This window comes from Pavona decussata, unplaced genomic scaffold, assembly GCF_977016875.1.
Source record: "Pavona decussata unplaced genomic scaffold, jaPavDecu1.1 SCAFFOLD_602, whole genome shotgun sequence".
Lineage (NCBI taxonomy): Eukaryota > Metazoa > Cnidaria > Anthozoa > Scleractinia > Agariciidae > Pavona > Pavona decussata.
In genome coordinates this window covers 2,280,001-2,299,948 of record NW_028145860.1, presented here as the reverse complement: position 1 = coordinate 2,299,948, position 19,948 = coordinate 2,280,001, and the positions used below count along the sequence as shown (strand labels likewise).

At 41.7% G+C, this 19,948-nt stretch overlaps 3 protein-coding genes and 1 long non-coding RNA gene across 5 annotated transcripts in view; 1 reads left to right on the top strand and 3 right to left on the bottom strand.

The window, feature by feature from the left end:
• The window catches only part of LOC146449354 (uncharacterized), an 82,274-nt gene extending 75,863 nt beyond the window's left edge, over positions 1–6,411 (bottom strand). The window contains exons 1-5 of one of the 2 annotated variants that reach the window (XM_085101769.1): positions 6,284–6,411; positions 4,650–4,805; positions 3,115–3,601; positions 2,680–2,754; positions 1,555–1,698 (exon numbers count right to left, since the gene is read on the bottom strand). In XM_085101769.1, coding sequence (XP_084957895.1) covers positions 1,555–1,698; positions 2,680–2,754; positions 3,115–3,601; positions 4,650–4,753 — 810 coding nt within the window. In that variant the 5' untranslated portion in view covers positions 4,754–4,805; positions 6,284–6,411. The remainder of the gene's footprint in view (positions 1–1,554; positions 1,699–2,679; positions 2,755–3,114; positions 3,602–4,649; positions 4,806–6,283) is intronic. The other variant, XM_085101770.1, reaches the window with a different exon arrangement.
• Positions 6,412–6,458: 47 nt separating this feature from the next.
• The window catches only part of LOC146449346 (bifunctional FAD diphosphatase/FAD synthase-like), a 90,657-nt gene continuing 77,167 nt past the window's right edge, over positions 6,459–19,948 (top strand). The window contains exons 1-2 of the mRNA XM_085101800.1: positions 6,459–7,318; positions 8,893–10,590. Of these exons, the coding sequence (XP_084957926.1) occupies positions 6,487–7,318; positions 8,893–9,608 (1,548 nt within the window). The 5' untranslated portion in view covers positions 6,459–6,486 and the 3' untranslated portion in view covers positions 9,609–10,590. The remainder of the gene's footprint in view (positions 7,319–8,892; positions 10,591–19,948) is intronic.
• LOC146449353 (uncharacterized) lies at positions 11,226–11,814 on the bottom strand. Its single transcript, XR_014860682.1, has 2 exons — positions 11,678–11,814; positions 11,226–11,435 (listed from the first exon to the last, which is right to left on the bottom strand). It is a non-coding gene; the product is annotated as an uncharacterized LOC146449353 (long non-coding RNA).
• The window catches only part of LOC146449352 (E3 ubiquitin-protein ligase TRIM45-like), a 3,285-nt gene continuing 2,422 nt past the window's right edge, over positions 19,086–19,948 (bottom strand). The window contains exon 2 of the mRNA XM_085101312.1: positions 19,086–19,948. This exon is cut by the window's right edge and continues 277 nt beyond it. Within this exon, the coding sequence (XP_084957438.1) occupies positions 19,224–19,948 (725 nt within the window). The 3' untranslated portion in view covers positions 19,086–19,223.

Here is a 19,948-nt window from a genome sequence, read left to right as displayed (position 1 = left end):
AATAAATAAATGACTTTATTTAAGAGTGCAAGAAACAAAACAAAAATTAATGACTTTATTTCAGGATACAATAAACAAAATATCAGTACAGAAACAATATATAACCAAAATTGTTATACAGATACAAGTGTTTTACTGGAAAGTACACTCCTCGTAAAATTTATACAAAGACAGACAGACAGACAGCCTTATTTAGTTAACTAGAAGAACGTGACTCGCAAAACCTCGCGAAGCTGGGGCTGGGTGGAAAGCTCTCTTTACTGGTATTGTAGCATCAAATGAGGAGATTAAAAGGGGCATAGGATTTTTTTTTTTTTTGATGAGCATGGTCTTTTCGTAGTTCCACACGCTAGTTTGCGGTTGAACATCTATTTCTGACGCGACGTAATGTACAACGGGCGTGCAGCGCTGTCGTGTTCGATGAATTTATTTCCCACGGAAAATTATTTTACCGCGGCCACACAAAGGGGTAATTTCTTCATTGCAATCTTGCACAAAAAAGATTTCTAAAAGAAAGGGAAAAGATTCTGGAGAGATAGTTCTGTATCCAGTGAATATTGATGAACATTGCAGTTGAAATTTGATCATGCACGCATATTTTTTCCGATGTATGCAAATTTTGCTCCAGACGATGCCAGACAGTCTGGTGTCATTCATACTTTGTTTGTCACTGTTGCCAGGCAACAGTGCGGACACCTTCAAAGATATAAACATATACACATATATATAAATATATTTTTCGCTCGAATTCGCGCAGCTTAGCTCCACTCGGGCCGGCTCGGCCCGACAAATTTATTAACCTCGCTACGCTCAGGCCTTCGGCCCTCGCTTCGCGAGGAAAAAGCTCAGGGTAGTCCCTTGACAGGAGCTTAAAAGCACCCTGTTACCAATAAGATCCCTGAGAAAACAAAACTACAAAACTACATCTGGGACCCTAGTGCCCTTTCTTTTTTTCCATATCATCGAAAGTTAAGATATTGATGACATCATTTCCAACTTTTTCATGGTTGTTTATGCAAACAGTCAGTAAAAAAAAAGTTGAACAATAGACTTGTCTATATAATAAAAAGAAAATACAGTAGGTTGAAGACATCAATATTTTTGTTGTTGTTGTTGAACAAAACATTTTACTCATTCACTGTGCTTGTTTGTAAAATATTGTCTTTACCACTTGAAACAAAATTCACATCTTCATGCCACTGTGTAATATCCTCTCTGTATTTATGCATTTTCTCAGTTCAGTAGAATTTCTAATCTTTGTGTTAAAACTGTATCTGAAAAGTTTTACATAAGACTATCTTAAGTTATTTTTTTTTTCTCTTGAAATTAAAAACACTCGAAAGAAGCTCTATTTTGGTAAACTGGAACTGGAACTATGACACTTAGTTTTGTTAAACTAAAGCATATTAAACAAAACAGGAATGCAATTGAACACGAAGCAGCAGCACCATATTCCAAACTTAAAGTTTGATTATTGCTTATTGTGTAAAAAGGTGTATCCAGCAAAACGGCTTTACACCTCACACAAGTTTGACAGTGCTTAAAATATCCAACCTTTGCTATTTCTCTCTTGACAAGATGAAAGGACTGTGCATATGTGCTATGAGCATCTTCCAGATTCATCATGATATTCAGTGCCACATGCGAACAGAGCTGCTCACTCACTGAAGTTATTTTCTCAAGTCTTTCAGACCACATCTAATGTGAAAGGAAAAAAACAGGAACAGTAACTTTCATGATAATGTGTAAGCAAAACATGTTTACTTTCCTATGGACCAAAAATCTAATACCCTTGAAGAGAATCAAACCCATGATTTGCATAGATCTTGGATGCTCTAATGCACCTATAAATCCCCTGGTTGGGATGTGAGTCCAGAGCAGTGTCACCCCAAGCAGTATGACTCACCGGTACCCATTATAGATGTCTTGGGTCAAGAGGAATCATTAAGGATGGTGCCTACTATTGTTACTGCATGTAAGTTCTGCGCATACTTGGGTTTTCCTTTGGCTGGTGGCTTCTAATACAGGGATATTTTTGCATGGTTTAAAATTAGTACTGGGGGAAAGCAGAACTTAGCAAGTGCTTTTGGTATCCAAAAAGAAGATTGGGGGTAACCATGCATTTTTTAGGGATAATAACGCTTCAATTTAGAAAAAAACCCATACATTGTTTTGTAGAATAATCGTTGCTTAATTGTCTCTAAAATTATACTTGGTTATCCCAAATTTTCTTTTTGGATTTCCATAGCCCTTGCTAAGATTTGATTTTCCCACATAGTCAAAAACCACGCAAAAATACTTCGGTATTAGTAGGCAATGTCCTTAGGAGACCAACCAAACCTCAAACCAATGACTCTCCCATCTTCCGACCATCTGATTAATAGACCAACACGCTAATCAATACACCAATGCACCTCCAACTAAATCCTCTGCCCAGGTCTTCCATTTATTCAATACATTCTGTGCATGCAACTGTCTGGGTTCAACAACAATTTCCACAATTTTATCAACATTATTTTTTTGTTTACCCTTCAGTTTAATTACACCTACAGTCATGTAGCTTTATTAAAAGAAAAATCCATTGCAGCCCAGAGGCTGGATTACAGACTGAAGAAGAAGGGCTTACAAAACTTTTGATCACAGTAGGAAATACAACAGAGATTACATTTTTCATTATACCTCTATTTCATCCAAAGGACCAGGTTTGGGACCAAATTTTTTAATCTCAATTTCTGGGTCTAGCTTCAGTGTTAACTGCAAAGGAAAAACACATACCTTAACATTATACTGAGATTCAAAGATTCTCCAGATTCAAAGTGAAGGAGGCCACAGAATAACTAACTCAGTCCAGTAATTTAACAATAACCATACTTTCAAGGAAATTTTTTCATGCACGGATCCAGATCAGCTTCCACTGTTTTACAGAAAACGGTGAGATTTTTGACAATAAATGTATAGTTTCAGAGTAAAAGAAATCAGTTCCCAGGTTTAGTATGGAAAATGCCTTTCAAGGTGACTTGAAAACCCAGGAATGAAAAATTCAAGGGGAAGCATGTCCCCCGACCCTCTACAGAAAACGGTCAAATTTATTCTTGGATCCCCGCCTGTTTTTACCTTGATCTGTTTAATCCAATTAACCACAGCTGTCTCCAGCACATGAATAACAGCTGGTCTTCTGCTACTGTAGGCTGCGGCCTCTGACAGCACCTCAATAGATGGCAGGGGTAGGGTGACCTGATCTTTAGCCCCTCCCTCAACAACCTGCATGACTGACACCATCCTATGGATTAAGTCCATCAGCTTGTCGGCGCTGACACCACCACCCATTTCAATACTCAACAATGGCAGAAAAACGTCCTTAGTAAGTGTACTGGCATGGGCTAAAGGTTGTTGAGAGCAATCACAGAAGGCCACGTCTGTTACAATGTTGTCTCTGGACAGCTTTCCTGCTTCGTGGATCTTGACAAAGTAAACAGACTTTTCCCGCACACTACTTGGTGGAGTAAGTGAAGCTACAAGATTTTTCCCATGGGGGGATGATGAGGAGAAGATGAATAGCTTTTTCACTTCTTCATTGTTGCAGAATTCAAACATAGCATCCCTAGAAACAAAGAAAAAGGTCTGTTTCAAGACAAGCTGAACAAAAGATTATAAGAGAAAAAATGAGAAAAATAATCTTATAAAGCAAACATTATTAGCAGAGAGAAAAGGGGTGTTTGAAATGTTTGTCCAGCATCAAGTGACTATAGTCCATCACGGGGGACCAAACACGAGGTGACCGGGAGTATTACCCGGGGGGGACTCCCATATGTAACAGACGGGGATGCTCGTCGGAAATTTTGAATTTAACCCCTAAAGGAGACCATCTGGGCATGGCTCAAGCTTTTTGTGACCCCTAAAGGAGACCAATCTGGGCGTGGCTTAAACAAATTTTGACCCCTTATGTGGTAAACAAGACGAGCTAAAAAGAAAATTTGACTTCTGTTTCTCTTTGCGTAATTCTGTGTTTCTTCATGGAACCCTAAACGAGACCTTGGCGGCTTAAAATATTGGCGCTTTGCCCGGAACACCCTAAGCGAGACCGAAATCCAAAATTTACACCTCTAAGTGAGACGACGAGCATCCCTGTCTGTTTCATATGGGAGTCCCCCCCCCCCCCCGGGAGTATTAGTAGTATTTTATTGTTATCCCAGCAATGATGCAGGAGTATTCCTCTGGCCAACCCAGCATTTTGTTAGCGAAAGGTTTCCTTACGCTTCAATGGCACCCATTTATTCAGCTGAGCAGAAACATTGTGGAGTTTAAACTTAATAAGTCAGTTATTAAAAGACAGTTTAGACAGTGTTTAACAAAACCACGTTCTAAGCTGTTTTCAATTTTTCCAACAGTCATATCTAAACAATGTCTGCTGCTGGCAGTAACAAGAAGGCTTGCATCCCAGACTAGAAAACTTTTTATCTACATAAAATCAATCACTTATGAACAGATTTCGAGGCCCAATGATTGTCTTAAACCACGGCCTAAGTTAGACTCTGGTTAAATAACTGGCCCAGTTTGTTTTATGGCCCTTGGGTGTCAATGAAGAATTTTGAGGGGTCAATAGCAGGTTTTTGACCTGAGACCCCTCTCTTATCTGGAACACTGCATACCTGCTCTTTTCATTGGCGAACAGATGCTTGAGTTCTTCTGCCCTTGGTTTGAGGGAAGATGTCACTCGGATCTCTATCCACCTCAACCTCTCATCAAGCTCCATGACTCTTACTTACAATGCCTTTGTTTTATAGCAACTTGATTTCCTTTCTATTCTGATAAATAAGAGAAATAGATGATCAGTTGAAGATGTGTTCCTCTTGGACATCATTACTTTTTTCATTAATTAACTGGCAATCTAGGGCTTTTGCATCATCAACAATTTTATTATTTGTATCCTTTGGTAGTCTCCCACGCAGACTTTTTTTGGCATGTAAAACACTCTTCCCCAAGACGCCTAAAGAAGGTTTGCATAGAAGGCTAATCCTTTTGGGTGTAGTATAGTATGGTATGGTATGGTATGGTATAGCATAGCATAGCATAGTCTAGTATGGTAGTATAGTATAGCATAGCATAGCATAGTCTAGCATAGTAGTATAGTATAGTATAGTATCGTATAGTATAGTATAGTATAGTATAGTATAGTATAGTATAGTATAGTATAGTATAGTATAGTATAGTATAGTATAGTATAGTATAGTATAGTATAGTACAGGCTTCAGTTGTTCAAAGGCCGGATAACTTTATCCTGTGGACAAGTCACTATCCGACAGTTTCAATCTGTGCAAAAATTTCAGTATTTCCTCTTGAACAAGCGAATATGCACACTCTAACCACAGTTAAGTTTGGGGGTGTATGAAAACCTTGGACAACACTTAACTTGAAGTATATTTTAGACCCTGAATAGTGCCTAATCCAGCGGATAAAGTTATCCGGCCTTTGAACAACTGGGGCCAGGTCTACTTCACAAGGTCAATTTTAATTAAGGCTTTCTACTTCAAACTCATCTTGTTCATCGTCATCAGTGCCATCGTCTGAGTCATCCATCTCAAGATGAAACTCCACATCTTCTTCAAGGGGTGGTTGCTTATGAGCAGGGGTACTTACAAAGGTATACTGTACCCTTTTTTAGGGAGGGGAGGAGTGTTCGCATAAAGATGGGCATATAAGCACAAGGGGGGGGGGGGGGGGCTTCCCATTGGGATTACATGGTATTTCAGGAGAGACTGACATACAGCAACTTAGCCATTCCATGTATAATTTTGTTCACAATTTGAATCATCCATCTCCAGTAGGTACACTACAAGTTTATGTTAGTGTAAAATACAGACTACAAAGTTCAGTTTCAAAAAAAAAAGAGGATCCATCACAGTAATTCTATGTAAAAAAAAAAGCCTCACAAAATCACTGTGCCTCTCAGTTTAACAGCAAAAATAATCAAACAGAAAATTAAAGCAGCCGATTAAACTTAAGCTTAAGCTACATTGAATTGGTGCAAAAGCTGATTGTTTTCAAGTGGCTGCGAAATGAGCAAGGCTTACTCGACTTAATAATTTACTCCTCAGGTATGACGTGCATATTCAAAATTCCCGTCAACAATATCTCAAAAAAACAGCGAATGTAATCCAAGCTGATGAGCAGAAAATTTTGGAATTCGCGCCTACTGTCATGCCCTGCAAAAGTCACTTTCTGACCACAGCTAAACCAGTTTGTATCTTTTCCCTGTTCTTAATAGACAAAAATAAAGCCCTACCAAGAGGAATACGTCCATTGTATCATGTGAAAAGTAAGATAAAAGCATATCCCCTGAATCCTCACAAAGCACTCTTTTTCTCGTCTAGCAACCGTGCAAAAAGTCCGCCATCTTTGTTTGACTTCGTTGCTATAACTTATGGTCACGTGACACCAGTGTCTTGCATCGATTTGCAATCGACCCAGCCGGCACCTGAAATCAAAATGGCGGACGGATTAATCGAAAACAAGCCGAAGTGTTCAGCGGGGATCATAATCATAGGAGACGAGATTTTAAAAGGTCATACAAAGGACACGAACTCTCACTTTCTGCTGAGAAAGCTGTGGTCCTTGGGAGTCAAAGTGGGGAAAGTTTCTGTCATTTCAGATGACGTGGATGAAATTGCCCACGAGGTACAAAAGTTTTCGTCTCGTTTCTCGTTTGTCATAACCACCGGAGGAATTGGTCCTACACACGACGATGTTACAATGGCCGGCATTGCTAAAGCGTTTGAAGAAGATCTTGTTCTCAATGAAGAATTAGTCAAGTTGATTTCCGGGACGTATGACCTTGATTCACAAACCAAGGTTAATCCCAGCTCCTCTCACCTCAAGATGGCTAGGGTGCCAAGCTCTTTGAAACTATCTTATGGAAATGATCAGTCAGGAAAACAAAGTAATTTTCCTCTTATTTCCTCACATAACGTTTATATCTTCCCTGGAGTTCCACAATATTTGGAACACGAGTTTGGTCTTTTAGAAAATCATCTTTTAATTTCCAACTCGGATAAACGTTTTTTCTTGCGAAAGATCTACCTCTCGGTGGAGGAGACATCCATTGCTTCTATTTTGCACGAAGTGGACGAAAAATTCAGGGAGATTGTGCATTTAGGGTCTTATCCCGATTGCTGCAGTCACGATTTCAAGGTGAAGTTGAGTTTGGAGTCAGATAATTTGAGTCACCTAAACGAGGCCTGGCAGTACCTCTTGCACAGGTTGCCCAAGGATATTATTGTGAAAACAGAAGTAGATGACTGTGATCTAACAATTCCAGACAGTAAGTACTATTTATAAACAAACTGATTTGTGTTAAAATGACCATTTGAAAGTTGGGTTCCCTTCAACTGGTCAAGCAAAATAGGCCTCATCACGATTTTCGACGCCATTGTGACGAGTAGGCAAACACAGCTTGAAATAACAGTGTTTGTATGGAAATCCGATGTCAAAATTAATAATTTTCATAAAACATCGCTTCTGAAAACTTCATGCATGAATTGGACACTTTTGGCACTAGGAAAAGGATTTTAAGAAAAAAAATAGAGGGATGTAGCTGTGCCAGAAAGCATCCAGTCGTGTTTTGAACTTTCCATACATTTCCCTGGTTTTTTTTTTTTTTTCGCAAACTATTTTTAGCAGCAGTTCACGGCTGGTTCGCTATACAGACAAATGCTTAGAAATGTCAAAATGCAACTAGATACTTTCTAGCACAGCTACATTCCTCAGTTATTTTCTGTAAAATCCTTTGCATAGTGCCTAAATTTTCTAATTCAGGAATTTTTCAGAAGCGATGTTTTATGGAAATTATTTGACATCGGATTTCCATACAAACACTGTTATTTCAAAATGTGTTTGCCTACTCATCAAAATGGCATCGAAAACCATGATAAGGCCTATCTGATGACTATGCAAAGCATAGTCATGCAGTGCTAAGTTAACACTCATGGTCCTTCACTTCCTGGATTTGGTATTCCAGTTCTCCTATACCGTAGCTTGTGTTACACTAGGACCAATCTCTTGGACAGAGCGAAACTTGAGTGTGTGTAAAAATCACTTCCCTTGAGCAGTCACGACTCATGGGTGGTGATTTTCACACACCCTTGCATGTTTTTCTCACTTTACTGTCCCTGAGTCGTTGTGAGAAAAATAAGAGACAGCCCCTAGTACGCTCATGAAAATGGTCCTGCCTTCTGAGAGCATAAAGTACAGAAATAGTGCCATTTTGTGTGCATACAGCTTGTAACTCCCCTCAAATCTTGGTACAGAGATACTTGCTTGTAGTTTGTGTTTGACACACCACACTTCTTTTGAGAATGATGTATGATGTATTAATCAGTAAATGACAAACGAGGCATACTTGGAAAAAAATCAGAGTGCTCCTATCAGGAGTCAAACCTTAGACCTTCCGATTACTAGTTTGTTTGCTCTACCACTGGCGGAGCTACATGAGACTCGTGGGAGCTAAGGCCATTAAACTAGGTTCATGGGACAAACATTCTGCATACTGCTAGGATTGGAATGTCGACGTCTGGCATATGCGCAATGGAAATAATGTGATGGAATATGTTAAGCCTGGTTAATGAACGAGAATGATGCATTAATCACTGAATGACGCGGGCATACATGTACTCGGAAAAAAATCTGAGTGCTCCTATCAAAAGTGGAACCTAAGACCTTTTGTACCCTTGTTAATTCCTTGTGTGCTCTCCAGATTACGGCAAAACAAATCATGGGTAAGGGGGTAAGGGCTCTTCATTTGTTAATTAGAACTTTGCCACTACAGCATGCAGCACAGTGAGAGAGAGACGACTGTCAACAAGAAGCATTTCAATTAATTTACTTAAATTTCTCCAGGTCCCCCAAGTAGACCAGTGAGCAGTAAGCAAGTACAAAATTTGGAGAAAGTCTACAGCCTGCTTGATCCTGGAGAGGAATCTAACATGAGTGCGTGTGTCAAAGGAGCCTGGGCTGTAATACAACAGACCCTACAGCTGTACTCGCTGGACGAACTGTGCATCAGTTTTAATGGCGGCAAAGACTGCACTGTCTTGCTACACATTCTGCATGCTGCATTGAGTAAACAGTCACCACCACCTAAACGATTGAAAGCTTTGTACATTCGCTATGACTCACCATTTCCACAAGCTGAAGAATTCATCTCTGAGACTGCAGAAAGGTATAATTTGAATATCATAACTATGAACGGGGGTATTAAACAAGGTCTGAAAACACTGAAGGAGACTCACCCCAATATCAAGGCAATCCTTTTGGGAACCAGAAGACATGATCCTTTTTCTGATGCCCTGCACACCTTTTCTCCGACTGACCCAGACTGGCCTCATTATATGAGAGTTAATCCGATCTTGGATTGGCATCACGCTGATGTTTGGTCTTTTATCATTGAGTGTGGCATACCATACTGTTCTCTTTATGATGAGGGGTACACTTCACTGGGAAGCACTCACAACACTACTCCCAATCCTGCCTTGAAATGTGAAGATGGCAGCAATAAATACAAGCCTGCCTACATGTTGGAAGATGGCCGACTAGAGAGGGCTGGAAGGAACTGATAACCTTTTACATGTAATTTAAAGCTCAACCCCGCTTCTTTCCCAGAAGCACCCAAGCTCAAACAGCAAAAACATTTCAAACATTAATTTGAAAAATTGTGGAAAACGGACAGTACTGCCCAGTAGCTTTCATTTGAAAGGTCACACTTCAGGATTTTTCAGACTCAGAAAGTTAGAACCACCTTGTAGAGTATAATAAACAGTACCACAGGAAAGTACTGCTCAGTAGCTTTCGTTTGAATGGTTTCACTTTAGGATTTCATTCAGATTCAAAAAGATAGAACCACCTTGTACAGGGTAATAAACAGCACCACAGGAAAGTACTGCTCAGTAGCTTTCATTTGAAAGGTCTCACTTCAGGATTTCATTCAGACTCGAAAATTAGAACAACCTTGTACAGCATAACAAACAGCATCACAGAAAAGTACTGCTTAGTAGATTTCATTCGAATGGTCACACTTCAGGATGTTATCCACAGACTCAAGGTTAGAAACACCTTGTACAGCATAATAAACAGCACCACAGGAAAGTACTACTCATTAGCTTTCATTTGAAAGGTCTCACTTCAGGATTTCATTCAGACTCAAAAATTAGAACAACCTTGTACAGCATAACAAACAGCACCACAGGAAAGTACTGCTCAGTGGCTTTCATTTGAATGGTCACACTTCAGGATTTCATTCAGACTCAAAAAGTTAGAACAACCTTTTTTACAATAACTGTCCAAATTCCCGCGCGCAGATTGGCTCGTAGCTATTGTCTATAAGAGTACAGACAATAAAAATGACGTCAGATGTAACGCGCGCGCTTTCTCAACGAAAAAAAATAGCCAATTCCGCTTGTACTTTTTCCATGTTATTGTAAAAAACAAATCGACGGCAATTTTCTATGGTCTATACTCTTATAGACCATAAAATGATGCCATAAAATGTCCAAAACTTGGCAGTGAAACCACTCGCCTGCGGCTCGTGGTTCCACTTGAGTTTTGAACATTTTTGACGTCATTTTATGGTCTATAAGAGTATAGACCATAGAAAACTGCCGTCGATTTGTTAAGTAGAGTATAATAAACAGCACCACAGGAAAGTACTGCTCAGTAGCTTTCATTTAAATGTCAACATAGACTTTGTACAGCAAAACAAACTGTCAATACTACTGGAAAGCCCAGAAGCTTTCATTAATTTTAATGTTCACACTTTTAAGATTTCATTCCTATTCCCACAAGCTAGGGCTTAATATTTGACACTGGGTGTAAAGGGGTCAAGTTATAGATCAAACACGAGAAGGTGTGTTTCATCAGATATCCAAACACTGAGAAGTACGTTGAAAAAACGAGGCGCAGCCGAGTTTTTTTTAAACGGCTTCGAGGTGTTTGGATATCTGATGAAACACATTTTCGAGTGTTTGATATGGCTTCTCAAATGATCAATAATTCTTGGAGAAATTCAAGGCTAAAGTTGGCAAAATTTTATGGTAATTAGAATCACATATCCAAACCACGGTCACGGTAGTGATTTTCTTTGTTTTCTCTTGATGAATTATTAATGAGTTTGAGAACTATGTATCTAACATTTACTGTGAATAGTGACAAATGTACAGAATGACAAGGAAAGCAAGTCACTTAACATATATTTAACTTTTATTCACTTTTTGTAAAGCTACATTGGCAATCCAATTGTCTTTTGACATGTTCTAGTAACACTACACAAGGACATATAAGCAATGTGAGTAAACAATAGTCAGACTACAGGCAAACGATACCCCTAAAAAGGAAGACAGGATATAACTTTGTTCTTGTGCTACTTAAAAATGCACTGAGATGTCCTCCTGGCTCCAGTTGTTCAAAGGCCGGATAACTTTATCCTGTGGATAAGTCACTATCCGACAGTTTCAATCTGTGCAAAGTTTTCAGTATTTCCTCGTGTACAAGCGAATATGCACACTCTAACCACAGTTAAATTTGGGATTGTACGAAAACCTTGGACAACGTTTAACGTTAAGTATATTTTAGACCCTGAATAGTGCCTTATCCAACGGATAAAGTTATCCGGCCTTTGAGCAACTGGGGCCTGGTTGTGAGTTACCCAAGTACTAGCACAATCTAGTACCCATAGTCTTCAGGCTCTTTGGCCAGTGGTTGGTCACGGCAAGGAGAGACTCGGGGAAGTGGAATTTTATTACTGCAGGATTTCTGCGGTAAAACAATGTAAGTCATTACGGAGCAGCCAATCAAAAAATTTAAATAAAATTCCAGTACCCCAGAGTCTCTCCTGACGACCATCTACTGGCCAAAGAGCCTGAGGACTCTGGTTACGAGATTGGTAGTAGCACTGATGCAAGCACAACATTTGGAACTGCCTCTCCTTTTGTGTTCACCAATCATATTAAAACATCTTCACTTCATTTAATATATATGCAAATTCTAGTTCTATTGCTTGAAAATTGGGCTGATCACTGCAAAGTTTTAGTAAGTGTTTTATTGCACCTTACAATGCAGCCATATATAATTACACTAACTGACACACTCTGAACTTAAAAGTATAAACCAGTGCACCATTTTCAATATGGCATTATTTGACTGCAATATATTAATAGAAATCATTTCATTTTCCCTTCCAAATGCATATTTTGCAATTCATCTGGGGAGTAATTAACAGTAGCTCTAAGTAACATGACAGAAAACAAAAATAACTAAAGCATTCTGGTAGTAAGGATAAAATGGAGCTAAAATGAAAATGTGCTATTAAAACCCACAAGCATGACATAAGGCCATTATCTACAACAACAGTGTCAATATGCAACTGTTCATAAAGCTTCGAAATAAACAATTGAACCTGCCCACTTGCGAATAAAATATAAATATTTTGACTTGACTATTGTTCACATAATACCAGAAGGTGACCTGTAGTACATCACTGGCTAAGTATTTGATTATCTAACTTTCATCTCGTGAATTTACACCTATTTATTGGCGTGGAGGAAAAAATTACCAGTATATTTGTTGGCCGGGGTCGACGGCACACGCACTAATGATAGCTCAATGAACTCAACACAGTCTTTATTCCTCAGTCCTGATCGACCACGAGGGATTTCTACAATAACAACCGTTCTGGGTAGCCCGGATGAAGTTGCCCTCAGAGAGGGCCTGAGTACAAGCAATGGGCCAACATCCCCCCCTCTTTGAAAAGAAAAGGAAAAATAAACGGGATAGTTCTAAGGGGCACAGATTGCCTTGGCAATTACAGCATTTCTAGTCGGTTGTGAGTGCTATTAGAAAGTAACTGTGTAGCCCAAATGTTAATGGCGAGCATTATTTGAGTTCATAGTCTTTAAACCGAGTTGGTGGTTTGATGAGTCTTGTGCGTGTCCTCACTTCAGGATGGTGATCCTGGGGTGTGTTAGTGGACAGCTTACTTGTGCCTATGTCAGGCGTGCTTGCTTCTTGTTGTGGTGGTGGGGGGGAAGTGTCGAGACCCGGGCCACTATTACTTGTGTCCAACTTGGGTAGTGGCTGCTGTGGAGGTTGGTCAATGGGCGTGGTCAGCACTGATCCTTGGGGATTGAAGGGAGGTGCCAAGTTGTGTCCCGTTGTAAGCAGGAGTGTAGGTGGAGTGTGGCGTGAGGTAGGAGGGGGAGGTGCTGCACGCCTGATGTGTATCCGATTCCTTCGAATGGTGCTGCTTGGCGTTTTTATGGTGTACGACCTGGAATGGCGTTGGTCAGTTACACGGCCATATGCCCATGGGGTGCCTTGTTTACTAGTCGGCGGACGTGCATATACAAATTCACCAATGTTGATAGCATTGTGCTCTGGGCCGGCAGTCTTGTCGTAGTAGGCTTTACTGGCGTTGCGTTTGGCCTTGATCTCGGTTGATATGGTGTCGCGGTTGATCAACATTGGTTCTAAAAGGTGGTCAGGCGTTGGGAGTGATGTTCGTGTCCGACGGCTCAACATACGTTGGGCAGGAGAGTAAGTGTGGCCTTTGGGGGGTGTGTTCCTATAGTTAAGCAAGGCGATTTGGAAGTCATCTGATTTCTTTAGCATGGACTCCGACACTTTCACTGCCGCTTCCGCTCGACCGTTGCCTTGGGAATGGTAGGGGCTGGAGGTGGTATGTGTGAACCCATATTGAGAAGCAAAGTCCATGTAGTCCTTGCTGGCAAATTGCGGACTGTTGTCTGTGTGACAGATATGGGGAATGCCGAACCTGGCAAAGTGGGCTTTGGTTTTGCTGATAACGGTTGTGGCTAAGGTGTCATCAAGTTCATCCGCTTCAATCCAATCAGAGAAGTGGCATACTGTTACGAGGTTGGCTTTCTGTGTATGTATGAAGATGTCTTGGCTTATGATCTGCCATGGTAGTGTTGGGATCGGGAGCGATCTCATAGGTTCTTTTGTTGACGTCGAGCCATACTGTGCACAGGTACTGCAGTTGTTGCACATATCAAAGACTGCTTGTCGCATCCCCGGCCAGAATAATACTTCCCGTGCCATGCGTATATTTGACTCAGGACCAAAGTGGTTTGCATGGATTTTGAGCAGCATCTCAGCTTGCATGGATTGTGGTATCATCACTTGTGCTCCTTTGTAGATAAGGCCATTGTCGATCGTGAGCTCATCCCGGTAAGGCCAGTATGGCTGTAGTGGTTGTGGTACCTGGTTTCTGCTGTCCGGCCAGCCTTGAACGATTGTGGTCATTAGTTTGGAGAGGTGTTCATCCTTTTTGGTCTCATCGCGTAGGCGAGATTCAGTGGTTTCTGTCAGACGTGGGTTGTGTGTGCCGGAGTCCTCTGTGAGTTCAGCCCTGAAGACTTCGAAGCCTGTGACGCGGGCGTATACTGGGGTAGGCAGTGCGGCTCTTGAAAGGGTGTCAGCCAGGTGGAGTGAGGTTCCCTTCTTGTATTTAATGGTGAAGCGGTATCTCTGCAGTCGCATGAGCATTTTCTGTAGCCGCGCTGGTGCTTTGTGTAGGGGCTTTTTGCAGATGGTCTCAAGTGGCTGATGGTCGGTGTGGACTTCTATGTCTGATTTTCCATACAGCCAGTGGTCGAATTTTCCGAATGCGTTGCAAATGGCTAAGCACTCTTTCTCTATTTGTGAGTATCGTTGTTCGGTGGCGTTGAGGCTGTTTGATGTGTATGCTACAGGTTGGAGGCGTCCTTCACTATTCGGCTGGAGGAGGGCAGCGCCCACGCCAACCTCACTTGCATCAACTTGAAGTGTCACCGGTTTGTTGAGGTCATAGTATTGGAGCACTGGTGCAGTGGAAATGAGGTGTTTAGCTTTCTGAAATGCGTCATCTTGTGCTTGTGCCCACATAAAGGGGGTATCTGACTGGGTGAGTTGGGTGAGAGGTCTGATAGTGTTGCTGAGGTTGGGGCAATAGGGTGAGAGGTAGTTGGCCATCCCCACGAATCTCTGTACGCCTGCTTTGTTTTGGGGTGGGGCCATTGTCGTGATCGCTGCTATCTTGTCTGGGTCTGCTTGCATTCCTTGGTCAGTTATGATGTTGCCCATGAACTTGACTTGTTTCAGTTTGAACTGTAGTTTGTTCTGATTTAGTTTTATGTTCTTCTGTGAGCAGCGCTCCATAAGGGCAACAAACCGGCGGTCATGGTCTTGCTCGGCTTCTTGGTAATTTGAACCTTCTCCAAAGACAAGGATGTCATCTGCGATACACAGGATGCCTTCAAGGCCCTCTAGAGCGGACATCAGGCGTTTCTGAAATTCCTCCGGGGCACTTGAGACACCAAATGGAAGCCGTAGCCATCGGTATCTCCCGTAGGATGTATGCATTGTTGTCATGAGTGACGATGCTTCATCAAGGGGTATGTGCAGGAAGCCTTCTCTAACATCGACTAGTGAGAAGCATTTGGCATGGCAGAGTTTGTGAAGTTGCTCAGACAGTGTGGGCATCTGGTATACTGGTCGCAGAATGCCCTTATTAATTGTTTGGCTGGGGTCAATGCAGAGCCTTGTTTTCTTTGGTGTCTCTTTAATGACCTCGTTGGAGCACCATGAGGTGGGTTCCTCTACTCTCTTTATGATGCCGGCTGCAGCATATCTGTCAAGGGCTTCCTTTTCTTTGATACGTTTAGCTACAGGAACTCGATGGATAGGCATCTGTACTGGTGAGACGTCGGCTTTTACTTCAAAGTGAACTGGGGGTCCCAAGTAGCCAAGGCCTTCAAAATTCTCAGGATACTGTTGTAGTACGTTCTCTTTTGTGAGCTCCCCAGGTGCGGCCAGACGTCTTTTAGAACGGATCATTATGGGTTTTGAGGGTGAGGGCATTGTGGGTTCCCCGCACTGTTTGTCCTGGTTGAGGTGGTCCAGATGGCAGCCTGTGGTTTCCTTGGGTGTGCTGTGGGTGTTCTCGGTTGGGCTGCCTGAGGCTTTGCTGGTATGTGACGAGCTGGCTTGGTAGGGGGGGGCTCTCTTTCCTGTGGAGTCTTTTACTGCTGTTGTGAGGGAAAATATTTCGTCTGCTTTGATGATGATGAGCCCTAGTGTCTCACAGTCGGACCCAGAGAGAAGGGCTGGTTTGTCCAACATGACGTCTCGAGAGAGTACCTGGAAGGTGAGTGTTTCGTATCTGCTGTTTCGTTCGCATAGGAGGTCGATCTGCCCCAATGGTTTCAGTGGCTGGGCGTCGCCGTAGGGGTGGAGGAGGTAAGGTGACTTTGTTAGCTACATGTTTGGCATCAGCCTGAGAAGGGTGTCTATTGCAGGTGGTGGCGGTGTCTATCTGAAATGTCATTGGGATGAATTTGTTCCCAGTTGCAGATATTGGCAGGGTAACAAAGTACTTTTTCTTTGCGGAGTCTGTGCGGACACTGTGTATTTGCCGTGTTTCCAGGGAGTAGCACTGTTCTTGGTAGTCATCAGTGTAGTATTCTACAGGGAGGTGATCATTGGCGGTGTGTAGCAGATGTACGTTCTGTTTTCGGGGGGGTACTGGTTGGGGCCGATCACGAGGGGTTCTGTCGCCTCGGCCTCTGCCCTGAGCTTGCCATGGAGTAGTTTTCCGCGGTTGTGCTTGTTGGGGGGAGGGCCCTGTTTCAAGACAAACTCTGGAAAAATGGTCATTAATCCCACATTTTGTGCACGTTTTGCCATTGGCAGGGCATGTTTTCCAGGGGTGGGGTCCTCGTCGGTCCCCGCACCAAAAACAGGTTCCAGGCTCCCGCTTTAATTTCATTTGTTTGTGGCTAATCCAGTTCACTTGTTCTTCAATTCCTTTTGTGGCGTCTGTAATGAGTTTGTTCGCTTTCTGAGCCGACTCAAGGGCCTTGGCTTCGGCTACGACGTCTTGCATGCTCTTAGGCGTTCCATCCGACTTTAAGTGCGTTTTCAGTAACTCAGCTCTCATTGTGTCATCGTGTAGCCCAAACACGAATTTGTCGCGGCACATTTCGTCTGTCGACGTGTTGTAGGAGCATAGGCTGCCTGCCTGTCTGACTTTAACCTCCCATTCTTGAACGGATTCATGTGGGCTTTGTTGAGCGTGCCAGAATTTGAATCTGTCTGCCAGCAGGGAGCTTCCGATAGATCCAGTGTAATGAAGTCGTAACTTGTCCATCCAGATCCATGGTTTTCCCCTATCATCAGCTGCGATCTGCGGTTCAATGGTGTAGCGGATCACCTGCAAAGCTTCGTCTGGCATTGCCGATCGCAACGCCGATATTTCTAGCAAAGGTTTCTTGTAATAGTCCGCTCTCTCCGTGACCAGGTTTTTCGCCAGGTTTCTGTAGTCTGCTTGAATGCAGTAATCGTGAAATCTAACTTCAAAGTTCTTGAAATTTTCGGATATATTCCCGCCGAGTTTCAATTCAGGTCGTTTGAGGTTCGCCATCTTTGTTTGACGAGTTGTCTGCGATTGTATCGTTTGGTGTGCGTTTAAGCTCCGTGAATGTTTCCTTTGTCGATTTGTCGGGCCGATCCCACTATTCTGACACCATGTTGGCCGGGGTCGACGGCACACGCACTAATGATAGCTCAATGAACTCAACACAGTCTTTATTCCTCAGTCCTGATCGACCACGAGGGATTTCTACAATAACAACCGTTCTGGGTAGCCCGAATGAAGTTGCCCTCAGAGAGGGCCTGAGTACAAGCAATGGGCCAACATATTAACCAGTATACATAATTATATAAATTATCATATTGTTTTTAAGGTGTTTATCGGGTCATTTACAGTAAATTATACATTTTAAACATCACCTAACTTCTCTAGAAGGTTTAAATGGCATAATTTAGACATGAAGGGTTTTCATGCTGTGTTTTTGGGAAAAAACTCCAATAAAATTAATGTTCAAATTTTATGTCTCTATGTTTTGAAAAGTGCTGTGAGCTTAATTCAGTTAGTTTGTTGCTTTTCCAAAGTAGAATGTATAGCTAATTGACCCTGATTTTCACTCTAAAATGAACTGCAACAATTAAATACTCTGCTAAGTTGACTACTAGTGCTTTGTGTCACCAGTGCTATGGCAAAAGCTGTTGCTTGTAATTAAACCAGCAAAAGCATATAATTTGATCAAAGGTTGAAAAGGTGGTGTAGTATATAATGAGATCGAAGCAGCCAATTTGTGAAATATTGATTTCAAAAAATCCACCCCAATGCCAGAAAAACTGTTGCGACCTCCTTAATAACATTGCCACATACTCTGACTTGCCAGTCTGCCAATATTAAACACAACAGATCTCACAGTATATTATGGCCAGATGGGTTGGGTTACCATTAAAAGCAACTACTGTCCCAGAAAGTCCCCAAGCAATAGCAACATTAATTGACACACCAAATGGGGAAGAGTACGGCTACTAAAGGAAGCCATAACTGGTCATAAATTGAACTGTCAAATTTTCATCAGAAAATTGAAATACATTTTGAACTGATGAAAAAGACAAAAGATTTTACTTTTGAATACACCATGTGAAAGGTCTTCCCTGCACATGGCAATCATAGCATCACAGACAACTCGTAATAGGGACGTTAAACAGCGACGACAATGACTCCAGTGAGAATGTCAGAAAACTATAGTTTTAATTAGCAAAACACTTGATTTGCACGTGCGTTATAAACTTTGGTACATTTCTCTGTCGTCCTTTACAAAACAACAACGTGAAATGACCACATTCAAGGTTTTTATGGAGAACGTGAAGGCATGATGATTAATTTTCCTTTCTCCTTTTGAACTTTAAAGCCATCCCTATGACTTGAGCTCCTGGATAGTTTGGCCACATTACACAAACTAAATAAGAAGAAATCATCGCAAATTTATTCAGAAAAAGTGAAGGTAATTTTGAAGTCCCATTTCGGTTTTGTCATTGTTGGCTCTGCTTAAGGTCCCTAATGACCCTGTCTGGAATGTGGGAAAACCTGTAAGTATACCATTTCTAAAACTCCAGAAATTGGCAACAAGTCCGTAACCAAAGGCGATCTACCATGACAACTCTCACCTCAAGTCACGCAACAAAACAAACTACCCCATCACTTGATACAGATTTTGTGAGGAGATTGAAACCTTATTCAGACAACTACAAAAATTATCTGTTTGGTGGGATCTTGATCAGAATTTACTGTTTTCAATTTGCTCAAAACATTTATCATTTTATTATACTCCGTAAAAACTGACTCTTTTTTTACTTGCACTGACCCCAGCTACCATTTCTTTATGTTGACTGGTTGTTGACCATGCCGGGTGGACAGCCTGTTGTGGAGGCAATCTCACATCAGAAACAACACCACAAGTACCAATGTGGTGCTCTAGTTGGTTGTCACCTTTGAAATTAAACCCACTGCCAACACATGGCTTCAGCTGCCTCTTGGCTGAATTCAAGGCCTGTAGTCGGCTTGCCATTTGTTTGCGCATATTCAAAATCTCAACTTCACTGCCATTATTAAATGCCCTTTCAGTGAATTCCACACTACTCTGCATGCTTCCAAGAGCTGTTTCTAGATCCTCTCGCTGGATTTCCAAAGACTTCAGTTTAGCATTCTTGAGTTCGTCTACTTTATTAATCAGTTCTTCACAACGAGCATTAAGGCATAAAGATAGTTCATCAAAATACTCAATGATTTCTTGCACAGTCATGTCTGCACTGGAGCGAACACTTTCCTCCATTTGCAAAACACTTTCCACTGCCCCCTTAAGCACAGATGTATTTGTTTTTGTCTTTGAAATAATTTTCATCAAGCTTTCTTTTCCCTTTGTAAAAGCCTCCTTTACAAAAGCGTAGTTATGATCACGGTGTTTCACAATGGTACAGTCTCTGCAGATAGCTTCCTCACATGTCTCACAAAACAGTTTAATCACTTCTCCTTCATGTTCTTTGCAAA